The sequence below is a fragment of the Sinocyclocheilus rhinocerous genome, unplaced genomic scaffold (genome assembly GCF_001515625.1).
Source record: "Sinocyclocheilus rhinocerous isolate Xijiao unplaced genomic scaffold, SAMN03320098_v1.1 scaffold3206, whole genome shotgun sequence".
Taxonomy (NCBI): domain Eukaryota; kingdom Metazoa; phylum Chordata; class Actinopteri; order Cypriniformes; family Cyprinidae; genus Sinocyclocheilus; species Sinocyclocheilus rhinocerous.
The window spans coordinates 349336-362286 of NW_015626039.1; the positions used below are offsets into that span (position 1 = coordinate 349336).

Genomic DNA, 12951 nt, shown 5'->3' on the forward strand with positions numbered 1-12951 from the left:
TATATATATATATGTGTGTGTGTGTGTGTGTGAATGTAAAAATGTATATTCATTATTTAAAATTTATATTTATATTATTATTCATTAATTATTTATTTGTTATATTAATTACATAAGTATTAAATATATTATTTATAAAAAACATCATATATAGAGAGAGAATCTGAGAGTGTTATTTTAGTATCATTGAGATATTATTGTTATTATTTTTATTTTGAATCAGTTTTTATTTTTATATTTTCCATTTTCATTTCAGCTAAAGTTAGCTAGTAATTTTGCTGTGTTTTTGTCAATGTATTTCTTATTAATTTTAATTTCAGTTTTAGTTATTTTAGTATGTTATATTAAATAAAATAATAAATGCTGTCTTGTAAACTAGCTGAAATAAAAAGTATTATATTTTATTTTATTTCATTTAACCTTTATTTTATTTCATGCATTTCAAATGGTATTTTTAATGGTATTAATTAAATTTTAGTTTTACTTAATTATAACAGTTTGAGACCACATATTTTATATATAATAGTTTGATATTTTAATCATGCAAACATGGAAAAATACATAATTTAAACAGGGAAAAATATAAATACATAAAAATTAAAACAACGTTATTATGTAAATTCAGTAAACAATGAATACAAGTATTTTAGATTCTACACTATTAGTTATGCTAGATAATATGACAATCAAATTTAGTTCTGTCAGTAATAAAGCAAAAGGGTTACACTCCAAATACAAAGGCATTCTCAAATGTATGTATTAATGTAAATTTTTCAATTCAACGTTTCAGATTAAAATAAAAATTAGAATTTTTATTCATTAGAATAGATTAAATTACATTTAAAAATCTTTTAAAAGGTCTTGGGCTTTCAGGAAGGGAAAGATTTATAGACAAAAAGCGTGGAAAAGACAAAGAATGAGAGATGGAAAGTGAAGGAAAGGAAAGACACACCTTTATGATGTGCAGTTTGGGCAGCAGATTGCAGTCAGCCAGCGTGAGATCTGGTCCATCCAAAAAACTGCGTGTAGATGCACCAGGATCTTCTACACTGTTTGCATCTATTTCCTCAGGCAGCGGCGTCTGCAAATACTCATCCAACCTCTTTAGAGACTTCAGAAGAGCCTTCTCCAGACCTATATGCAAAGGTCAAAGCTCAAAGTTAGAGGTCACTATGGTGATGATGAGGTAGTAAGTCAACTATTTGCAGACCTATAAGCAACACCAAATTAAAACAGAATTACAGAAGAAAAGAATTTAATTTCACAACCAGCAGGGTCTAAAACTCACCCTCATTAGCTTCTTTACGAGGGTTCTTGATGTAGGCAGAAAACTTGGCAAATACATCTATTCCTGCTGTGTTAGATTCTGGATGCTTTGCCACCAACTTTGGGTATCTTAAAAAATGTCCCAGGGTTGAATATAAAACGTAAATAAAGCTATTTTAAGAAATGTAACAAGTATCTGAAGTGATACAATGACAAGTGAAGTGAAAGTACCGTGGGGGGACGAGTCGTTCCTCAAGAAACTCCTCGATCTTGTTGACATCCACCAGCACCTCTCCGTTGAAGGTCATGAATGGCGGGTTGGTTCCTGGAGCAAGATCCTGCAAATCCGCCGGCTTCCTGTGGGACACGGGTCAACAAACCTGCCATCATCAATGTTGTTATCGTTAACTAAAGCAGAGATGCCCAAGCCATGGCCCGCGAGCCAAAGTTGGCTCATAATGACATTTGATTTAGCCTGCAATGCCATATCACAAGAAGAGGGAAAAAACATTTGTTAACCATTGTATTTTTTTAAATGTAATAAATTTTAATATAATATAGCTGGATATAGTGCAACATTTGCTTTTCGCCCACACCCCTAAATCAAGTTTTTTAGCCCTTCACATTAAAAAGTTTGTGCACCTCTGAACTAAAGCTATTAAAAATCATTTTTGTTAATTAAAAGCTAGAAAGAAAAAAAAAAGGTAAAATAAAATACAAATAGTAGGTGAAAAAAAAAAAAAGTAAAATAGTTTAGTTGGCAAATAAATGAGATTTAATGTGAAATACTTAAAGGTCCCCTGAAATGCTTAGAAACACACAGCGTTACTCTATGTGTTGACGTCATTTTATCTAAAACAGGAAGACAGGGCGGGACATATCAAGCAGCCCCGCCCCTTTTTAAAATAGCCAATAGCATTCGTTTATATCACAGCTTGGGCTAGAGCCATTCAGAGCCGTTGAGCTCCGTAAAGCCGCATTTGACAGGGTATGCCAGCCACAATCTCATCCATATTGCTATAAAATATAGCATTCTGTGTAGAATTCAAATAGCTCCGATACATTTTGTGGTCTGCGAAAACTATTAATAACTAATTAATACATACTATAATTATATATAAATAATACAAATATAAAAAAAATAAAAATGTCAAAAGCGCATAAGAAAATTGCTAAAAACTGAAATTAAAATGAAAACTATTAATAACTAATTAATACATACTATAATTATATATAAATAATACAAATATAAAAAAAATAAAAATGTCAAAAGCGCATAAGAAAATTGCTAAAAACTGAAATTAAAATGAAAACGATTAATAACTAATTAATACATACTATAATTATATATAAATAATATTAAAATAACACTACACTATCCTCAGTAACCGTAGTCAAAAAGTCCTAAAGCAATATTTATAGGATTGTAAATGAAATTCCTATCATTATTTTGTAAGCAAAAGTATCTCAGTAAATCCTGATATACATCATTCATCCATCATCCATCAATTCCTACATGATTCAGTTCATCAGAATAATGTCTTAAAATCTGTGGGGGCATTTTATCTTATTAGGAATCATAATTGTACTACATTTATATTTATGAATTTGGCAGATGGTTTTATCCAAAGCATCCACATTCAAGGTATACATTTGATCATACAGTCAATGGGAATTGAACCCACAGCCTTGGCATTGCTTGCATCATGCTCTTGAGCTACAGGAAATAACTAAAACTGAAATAAAAATTCATAAGAGCTAAATACAAATATAAAAAAATAAAAATGTCAAAAGCGCATAAGAAAATTGCTAAAAACTGAAATTAAAATGAAAACTATTAATAACTAATTAATACATACTATAATTATATATAAATAATACAAATATAAAAAAAATAAAAATGTCAAAAGCGCATAAGAAAATTGCTAAAAACTGAAAATAAAATGAAAACTATTAATAACTAATTAATACATACTATAATTATATATAAATAATATTAAAATAACACTACACTATCCTCAGTAACCGTAGTCAAAAAGTCCTAAAGCAATATTTATAGGATTGTAAATGAAATTCCTATCATTATTTTGTAAGCAAAAGTATCTCAGTAAATCCTGATATACATCATTCATCCATCATCCATCAATTCCTACATGATTCAGTTCATCAGAATAATGTCTTAAAATCTGTGGGGGCATTTTATCTTATTAGGAATCATAATTGTACTACATTTATATTTATGAATTTGGCAGATGGTTTTATCCAAAGCATCCACATTCAAGGTATACATTTGATCATACAGTCAATGGGAATTGAACCCACAGCCTTGGCATTGCTTGCATCATGCTCTTGAGCTACAGGAACGTCCTAATGGAAATATGTGTTCTCTGAGATCTTGTTGTGTGGAACGAGCACAGCGGGTCTTTATCTGTGAATATTGTGCTTCACCTCTTGAGGTCCACAGTGGTTACGTTGAAGATGACTCCTTTCAGCCAAAGGATCATGAAGAGTCTCTGAGAGAACGGACAGTTCCCGATACTCTCTCCATCACTGCCGGCCTGGGAGACACACAGATTATCCCATCATTCCTTTCATTACAAACATCAGTGCTCTTCAAAAGACTATGGAGTACAATGAGTTTGAAGGCGTTTTTGATTTTGTTTTCTCTGTGTGTTGCAAAAATGTCCTGATGAATGAAGACATTGTATGGCAAAATGATGATTTTAAGGGAAGTTTAAAATGTTGCAGATTTATGCAAATTCCTAAAATTATCACATTTTAGTTTGTCAATGGAGATTAATTAGCTCCGAGATGAACACAAAATCCAGAATAATAACACAGATTCATTACAAGGGCCTGACATATTATGGAATATATTTAATAATATATACATTTTAAGTATTTATATTTTATTTATATTTAAAGTTATTTAAATAAGCAATGGTACATATTTGACTAAATGAGTTATTTTAAAGTGGTTATTTATTAATAAATAATATTTAGATGACTTTCAAATCCAAACAAGCTTCTTTCATCACCTTTTCCCACAGAATAAGAAGAAATTTTTTTAATTTTTTTTTAAATTTTGAATAAAGGAACAGTTCACCCAAAAATGAAAATCAAATGAAAGTCATCATTTACTCACCCTCCACTTTTTCACAGTTTCTTTCTTCTGCTGAATACAAAAGATATTTTGAAGAACGTAGGTAACCAAAGAGTTGATGATAGCCATTGACTTCCATAGTATTTTTTTTTCCCACACCATGAAACTCAATGGCTACCGTCAACTATTTGCCAACTATTTACCAATATTCTTCAAAATACCTTCTTTTGTTGATGGTAGTCATTGACTTCAATAGTATTTTATTACTATGGAAGTCAATGGCTACCGTCAACTCTTTGTTTACCAACATTCTTCAAAATATCTTCTTTTGTGTTTAACAGAAATTCATACAGGTTTGGAACGACTTGAGGGTGAGTAAATTGTGGCAGGATTTTCATTTTTGGGTGAACTATCCCTTTAAGTGAGCTCTCAGCCTCTTTGAACCCCACAATACAATAGGAAAAACCATTAAGGAGCCAAATAAGCTTAAACTCTTCAGCTACAGAACAAACAACATCACAAGATGTTTATTCAGAGCACAGTACCAGGAATTCTGTCCATAATTTTTTAGATTTTGAGTCAAAACTCAACCCTAGCATATGCCTTAATATTGGCGTTTCCTATTCATACACTCAAAATATGAAAAACAAGGCTATTCAATTTACTTGTCAGCAGGCAGCTTGTTTAGACAAATTGATTATTATGTGAACAGACATTATTAATATTTTCTCATAATTTTCCTGTTTATTTTTGTCTGGGAAAATGCTTTTAAATTGCTTTAATCTTAAACACAATGAGACTGCAGTTGAATAAAGCATATAATAAGAAAATTAATCATCAAGAGTCTCTCTGTGGCATTTAATTTATAATGAAACTAAATGAAAACTTTATATTGCGTCAGACTACTTTTTTAATCTAATAGGGATAAATGTTTTATTTCTTTAAAGGTTTAATGTGAGAATGTCTTACCTTCACAAACAGCTCAATGCTAGGAAATCCCAATTTTTTAGCTGCTACATCGAACCAAGCCATTGTGAAATAATTCAGCAGCTATGCTGCTTTTTCATGTCTCACAAATCAAACCAACTTCTCAGATAACACTGAATGTTTTCTCTAAACTCTACATGTATAAAAATGTGTTTTGCTCAGTTCTTTGTGCAGCCAGAATGACTTATTTAATTTGGAGTCTGTCTTCATGTTCTGTGGGTGTTTGGGGTGGAAAAAAACAGTCAAACATGCCGGATGAGACACTGAAACGTTTGTTCATTGTTAAGAGCAATAGAGACGCCGTTCATGAGATGTGTGTTATGAAACAGTTTTATAGAACATCATTGTAAAACATGTTCTTTTTGATGATGGGAATCTCTGTTATGATTTCCAGCACAATAATCTAGAAATAAACAATATACATTTCTAACTGTGAGAGTGTGAATAACAATATGAAGAGTAATTACAAAACAAATTATTTTTGCAGTGATGTACATATGTGTCTGCTGCTTTACTGGTAAAGGCCTCGATTTTAGGATTGAGTGGATTTACTACTGTATTACTGTATTCATAAGTCTGGAGGTTGTGGAATGATTATGTGAGGTCTGGTCACCTGAAGATAAGCTGCCCATGTTAACAGGTTAAAAACCACAGGCTTCCGTGTGCTGAGGGAAAATCAGACCAACATAACACCAGTAGAGGGCAGAGCATCATCTTTTTAATGAGTACTGCAATTAATCAGGCTGTGTCAGTTTATAAAAAAAAAAGGTTCAGACTCTAAAACCTGATTTAATAAGCCACATTTGAATATAAGCATGCCTTTAACTGCATAGCAATTACATTAATTAAACTGCATAATGTGTCACATTTTATGTCAAATTTACTGTGGGGCAATAAACAACTGCTCAGCAACCATCCAGGGGTGCGTTTCCCAAAAGCATCGTTAGCTAACTATTGTAGTTAGTTCCATTGAAATCTATTGGTAGCGACAGAACTTTTGGGAAACACATCCCAGAATAGCAAAGGAACTGCATAGCAACATGTTAAGCACTATTCCTAACACCCTAGCAACATGCTAAAACCACTCAGAGAACCCTAGCAATCATCCAGAACACCATACCAACAATCCAAAATACCCTAGCAACCGCACAACAACATGCTAATCACCACTCAGAACACCCTAGCAACCACATAGAAAAACGCTAAAAGCTGTTCAGAACACCCTAGCAACCACATAGCAACATGCTAAACACCATTAAGAACACCCTAACAACATTAAGAACACCCTGGCAACTGCATAGCAACACGTTAAATACCATTAAGAACATCTTAACAACCATTAAGAACACCATAGCAACCTCACAGCAGCAGGCTAAAAACCAATCAGAACACCTTGGTAACGTCCTGGCAGCCACACGCAACACTCTAGAATCACGAGGGTGAGTTTTGCACATGCAAGAATTTTGCTGGACAGGGTCAGTCCACTTCACTGCCTAAACATTCAAAAGCTCAGACTAACAAACACGATAATGAGATTGGTGTGTGGAGGAATGCTTGGAGACGATTAACCCAGTCCACTATCAGGACAAAGACATGGAGATGACAGCACAAACACATTACTCACTCAGAAATATAAGAACAGAGGCAAAACACACACTCAATGATCTGCCGTTTACAGAGGTGTAAAGTATTGGAGTAAATATAATTCATTACTGTACTTGAGTATCTTTTCGGGCACTTTGTAGTTGTACTGAGTATCAAAGATATTAGCAACTTTTACTCTTTACTTCACTACATTTTTGAATGAGTATCTGTACTCTTTACTCCACTACATTTGAAATGAGTGTTGCAGTTACACTGGCCGTTTATCACTGAATAACAGACACAGGTCTTTAATGAGATAACTGTGTAAATGCCGTCACTCAGATTCTGCTGACTAAAGCAAAACTACAAAACAAACACAAACCTGTGACCAGACACTAAATGAGGTTTGTTTTTATTTGTTTGTGATCTGAAATCTGAAGAAGTTGCACTTTTCACTTTGTTCTACTGAAACACGCACAAAGGCAGTCTTTGTTACAGGAATCACTCTGCAAAAACGTACGGGTGGATTTAAGGGCATTTTTACCAGGCTTAACGTCCCGCTGATCAGCCTCCATCATACAACAAGAATTTGGCTGTGTGCACTTTGTTCCAAATTTTTTTAGACAGTTTTTTTTTTTTGAAAAAATAAATAAATATAAATAATAATAATAATAACATAAGTAAATAATAATAAAAAACTACTATTGCTGTTGTTTTGCTTGGTTAAGAACAACAAAGCTTATAAAATAAAATAAAATAAAATAAAACTACTACTGCACTCGCGGTTAAATGACAGACAGATACATACAGTAGATAGATAAATAAATAAACAAATAAACGTTATTTTAAAACACCTGAATGTGCATAATAAAAAGATTAAATGCACATCTATGTTTCAGTTAACACAACATCTGAACAAGTTAACTGCAACGGTCATACCTACAGCCAGATCTTTCCTAATGTTGGTTGAAAAGAATACTTTGTATGGCACTTTCTACTGGAATGTTCTAGAATCAAGAAAGAAACACTGCAGGTTGTGTCAGGTTCATTTTTAGCTCACATATAAATCCATCAGCTCAACACCCTGCTGACAATAATCTCAGTTAACTAAGTATATCACGAGCAACAACCATTTATGAAGTACATCACAAACAGGGTGGGAATTATGATTTGAACCTATTTTCTTGAACTTTTGTCTTGAACCTTAAGCCTTAATATATTACTTCATATATACTGTTTATTTTGTTTACGACTTAGTCTAAGCTATTTAAGTTTCTCGTCAGGTCAGTGGCTGCTGAATAATAACACTCTAGACCTAAGCTGGTTCAGCTCATGATTAGCTTAAATGACCAGTTCAAACGCATTAGTTACCAGTATAAGGTATGTTTTTGGCACTTTCATGCTAATTTTTGCAGGTCGCCCAGCAATAATACCGAGTTGGTGCTCCGGCAACAACAACCAGCTTAACCAACTTGTTCCAGTAACATTGCCCTGGACTGGGAATTACAGTCTGATTTTCTAGAAGCAGGATGACAGACGACCAACTGACCAGTAGATAGTAACACAATCTGCTGAGCAGGACATGCTGTCATTGTAAGAAACTATATGCTAATATGGCTAACAGTGCTAACAAGACTAACAAGAATGCTCACGTCATTATTTCTGTCAGTGTTTCTTCAAATTATTTATTTATTTATTTGCCTTTTGATGGATTATATGTAACATCCAGCCTCCATGACAATTACTATGGTAATCATAGTTCCCACCAAAAAAATAAAAAATACTTTTACCAGTGTTATTTTAGTATTATTTATATATTGTTATAGAATTAATATTTAGAATTAAAAATTCTTTGCAAAAGCCATAATTAATAATTTTAGCTTTAGCTAACAAAAACAACACTGATTATCACTACAGTAAAACTGCGGTAGCTTATTTAAGAAAACAGTATAATTTTTAAAATATTATTAAAATTTAAAATAACTGCTTTTTATTTGAATAATATTTAAAAGTGTAATTTATTTATGTGATGTAAAGCTGAATTTTCAGTAGCCACTGCTCCAGTCTTCAGTGTCACATGATCCTTCAGATATTATTACATAATTATGCTGATTTGCTACTGAAGAAACATTTAATTTAAATGTATTGCTACTAAAGTAGAAGTGTGGTCGCTTGGTATTAGCCATCATTGAAATAAAATTAAAGGATTTTTTGAAGTTTCCAGGTTGCATAATGACTTTGTAGATCTACAGTATTTAAGCAGAAACTGTAGTTACAATAAAAAAAGAAAAACCATGTGTTTGTGACACTCATTGCCTTCTAATTCTCCATTATACAGATACATGTTGATCACCATATGCCTAGAAGTAACATTAAATTTACCTTCACATAGAGGGAGATCTGCTGGTCATGAGGATTGCCCTCCTGTTGAGCTGGAGTCGCCATCCTTGTCTCCTTCACAAGGGGTTTTTCCTCTTCCTGTTGAACTACAGCAGCTGGTAGCCCAGGGAATCCATTCGCCATGGTGACCTCTTGAATTTTGGCCTTGAGATTCACTTCCTCTTCACTGCCCCCACTTACAGTTCTGATCTCACAGCCAAGGGGCTTCGGTGGCTCTTGAAAATGGTCATCTGAGCTCTCACTGGCCTTCAACCAGGCTGGTATGGTCACTTTACATCCCCCCTGGGCTTTCCTCCTGGGCTCATCTTCAATGACAGCCTTGAGCTCTTCTAGCCAGTTCCCCGCCCCCTCCTCTATAGGTGTTGGCACTTCTTGGTTGACTTGTTTTGGCTGTTCCTTTACAGCATCACCTCCCTCTGCAACCTCCCGTTTGTCATTGCCGAGTTGTTCTTGCTTCTTGCACACCCCCTCTTCTACAACCTCAGGTTTATCAAGTTGCTGTTCTATCTCTGTACAGCTTCCCTCCTCTGCAGGAAGCTCCTCCTTCTTGACCTGCTTTGGCTTCACAGAAATCTCTACAACTCTTTGTGACTCATTTTGAATCCTTTCAATGCCCTTTTTATCAGCTCCTCTTGTCTCCTTGGGTCCATTGACAATGGCTGATTGGGTATCCGCTACTATTCTCTCAAAGTTTTCCAGATCTCTGTCCCCCACCACCTGTTGCAGTCGCTCTAGTGTTTCACATTCTTGCACAATGCTTTCCACTAATTGATCTGAATTCTGGACCATCTCCTCTATGGTTTCACCAATCATATCATTTGATGGTTGCCCTGGTGCAATCCAGTCAATTGCCCTTTCTTCTGCTGCATTGTAAGTGGTGGACATCTCTTCATCATTATTTGTCGCTAAGGCATCTTTGTGCATTGGCTCTCCAACTGCTTTGCAGTACTCAAATAGAGACATCTTGGTTGTAAATTGTTCTTCGCCAACATTATCAAATTTGGCTGGTTCTTCCTCTTCACAAAGACTCTGAAAGTCTTCAACTGATTCTGCTGATTCTGTCCGTGGCTCTTCATCTACATCGTTTTTTACACCCTCATCATCCCAACTCTCCACCTTCACCTCCACCTCTTCATGCTCCTCTTCTTGCAAAAGTATGTCACTTTTTACCTGCTGAATTTGATCCTCTCTGGACTTTTTTATTTTCTCAAGGAGGCCACAGGTAAACTCTCTTACCTCAGAGTGCAGCAGCTCCTGGCATTCCTGCGTTTCTGTCTTCCTTTCACTCAAGGTCTCCACTTGTGGTTCATTGCCTTCCCTTTCTTCTTCGTACAGCGTTGCCAGCTTGTGATCTGCTCGATCCTTGTCCACTTCTCTGAACGCTCCTGCAAACTCTTCAGCTTCATTTCGAAGTTCTGAAACTTGTGTTTGCGTTTTTGTTGCCTGTTCAACCATTACCTGCAGCTCAGGCATTGTTAATTTGGCAGTTATGTCCACTTCTTCCTCCATCTCTCCAGCATTTACCTCTTTTGTAGTTTTGTTTTGAAGAACTGCTCTCTCCACATCTTCTACAATATCCCCCTCCTCTATTTTATGGATGACCACGTCTGTTGAAGGCATTGCATTGTCTTCTCTATCATCATCATCTCCAATGTGGATATCTTCATCCACCTCTTCGGCCAGTTCAACCTCATCTTCCTCCTCTTCATCCCCAGTCCGCCGATCTTCCATTTCCATGCATGACCCTACTGGACAGTGGATAACAGCTCCGTTAGAAATCTCCATGTTGATTGTCATATCACTTTTGGCCTGGGCCATAATTCAAAAGCTAGAAAACTGTTTAGAGTTTGCTATAACTCCGTAGACCTTGTTGTATAACTAGCACACCAAAGCTGTTCTGTCTACCTCTCCAGTCTATGTTCTGTAGAGGTATCTAGGACTTATTCTCCACCTCCCCCACCCCACCCCTGATCCCCTCATGACTTGCCTGCCCGCTCAAATCCACTCCTTGGGAGCCTGGTCAGCTCAAGATGATCGGTTTAAGGGTAGAGCACGTATTTAAAGTGATTTGGAATTCTCCATCCTGTGTGCTACCTCAAATGAACTCATTCAATGATATTTTAGTGTAACATCGCCACTGCCAAGCAATGCATTCAATGTCCACATCTCTTCCATGTCGCTGCATTGCAACAAATCTGACCAAAAGAGGGCGCTCAAAGACCACTTAACAGTGATAATCTGTTATAATCACATTTAAAATGCATGCACTGCACACTTTGCACAAACCTAACCGTGTCTTCAGTGACTTCCACGCTTCAACATTTAGATTTTTTTTTTTTGATCATTTTCACAACGAATACTTACATCAACCAATGCTTTATGCACAGCGCTCGTGCGTAAGCGGAAATCATGACGTCATATCAGCTGTTTTGGCCTCCAGTGCAGTCTGTCGCAAGTAGACGTCATTTTCGTTTCAGGAATACATCACGGGTTTACTAGTAACACTATGCAGCACATTTCATGTGCACTAGCATCGCGTAAACAGTAGCGTGTGTCAACTTGAGGGTTCGCGCTGCTTTGTTTGGAGACGCTGCTTTTGCTGAAAGTAGAAAGCAGAGCAATGAGAGCATGACGCCATGAGCTGAGCTCTGAAACGTTTGAGATCAAAGGCACCGCAGTTGAGATCAAAGGTACCGAACGCCGCGGTTACATCTGTTGCCATGCAGCAGTCAGAGAGCGGCGGAGGGGCGGCGACTTCTGAAGTCCAGCTCAACGACCAGCCCAACGCGCTCATCGCCTGTAAAGTGCCCGAAGAGGTTTTTAATGAGCAGCAGTTAAAGGTAGGCGTGCACTCGCTCTGCTTTACCCCAATTATTACTCTCTTTACCACAGCAGTGAGACCTGACCTCGCGGAAGTAAGAGTGTTCCATCAAAGCCGTATAGTACAAGAACTAAATTGTTGTTCTTTATCAATCTGAAATGAGTAATTTTTCATTTTCTGGACCGATACTTGTAGGACATGAGCATTGCACAAACAAAAAGTACTGTGAATCACGTTAATACTGTATTTTTAGTCATGTACCATGGTAATACCATTTTTTTTTACATGTACCTTGGTAATGCCTTACCATGGTAATACCATTTAGTTTTTACATGTACCTTGGTAATACCTTATTTTCTTGGACATGGTATTGACATGTTTTTGGACATTGTGTAATGGCAGCACAATGGTATTTGCATGCACCGTGGTAATACAATGTTTTGGACATTTTCCTTTGGGAATGTTGTGTTTTTTTTCTACCATTGTTTACCTAAATGCACCAAAAAGTGGCATTATCACTAGGCTGTTCTTTTAGACACTGTACTATTGTACAGTATTTTGGAATTGCATTTTTGGACATAGTACCACAGTAGTTTTTGTAAAGGTGCACACATGAAATATACATTAATTTGAACAAGTATGTGTCCTGGGGTGTATTCCAGAAAGTGGGTTTTGTTGGAAACTCAGAGTTTGTTAACCCCAGAAAAGGGAAACTCAGGGTTTTCGGTTCCAGTTAAAGACAAAACTAAACCTCTCAGTAAGTTACCATAGTAACTTACTCTGTGAACCT

General features: G+C 35.8%; 2 protein-coding genes across 4 annotated transcripts in view; one reads left to right on the top strand and one right to left on the bottom strand.

The window, feature by feature from the left end:
- The window catches only part of LOC107709315 (chloride intracellular channel protein 4-like), a 12699-nt gene extending 955 nt beyond the window's left edge, over window positions 1-11744 (bottom strand). The window contains exons 1-6 of one of the 3 annotated variants that reach the window (XM_016513777.1): window positions 11705-11744; window positions 9323-11088; window positions 3715-3824; window positions 1498-1623; window positions 1289-1395; window positions 953-1134 (exon numbers count right to left, since the gene is read on the bottom strand). In XM_016513777.1, the coding sequence (XP_016369263.1) occupies window positions 953-1134; window positions 1289-1395; window positions 1498-1623; window positions 3715-3824; window positions 9323-11077 (2280 nt within the window). In that variant the 5' untranslated portion in view covers window positions 11078-11088; window positions 11705-11744. Of the gene's footprint in view, window positions 1-952; window positions 1135-1288; window positions 1396-1497; window positions 1624-3714; window positions 3825-5338; window positions 5519-9322; window positions 11272-11704 lie in introns of those variants that run through there. The other 2 variants (XM_016513776.1, XM_016513782.1) reach the window with 2 other exon arrangements.
- A 53-nt stretch (window positions 11745-11797) lies between these two features.
- Window positions 11798-12951, top strand: part of LOC107709340 (calcipressin-1-like) — a 22332-nt gene continuing 21178 nt past the window's right edge. The window contains exon 1 of the mRNA XM_016513791.1: window positions 11798-12180. Coding sequence (XP_016369277.1) covers window positions 12061-12180 — 120 coding nt within the window. The 5' untranslated portion in view covers window positions 11798-12060. The remainder of the gene's footprint in view (window positions 12181-12951) is intronic.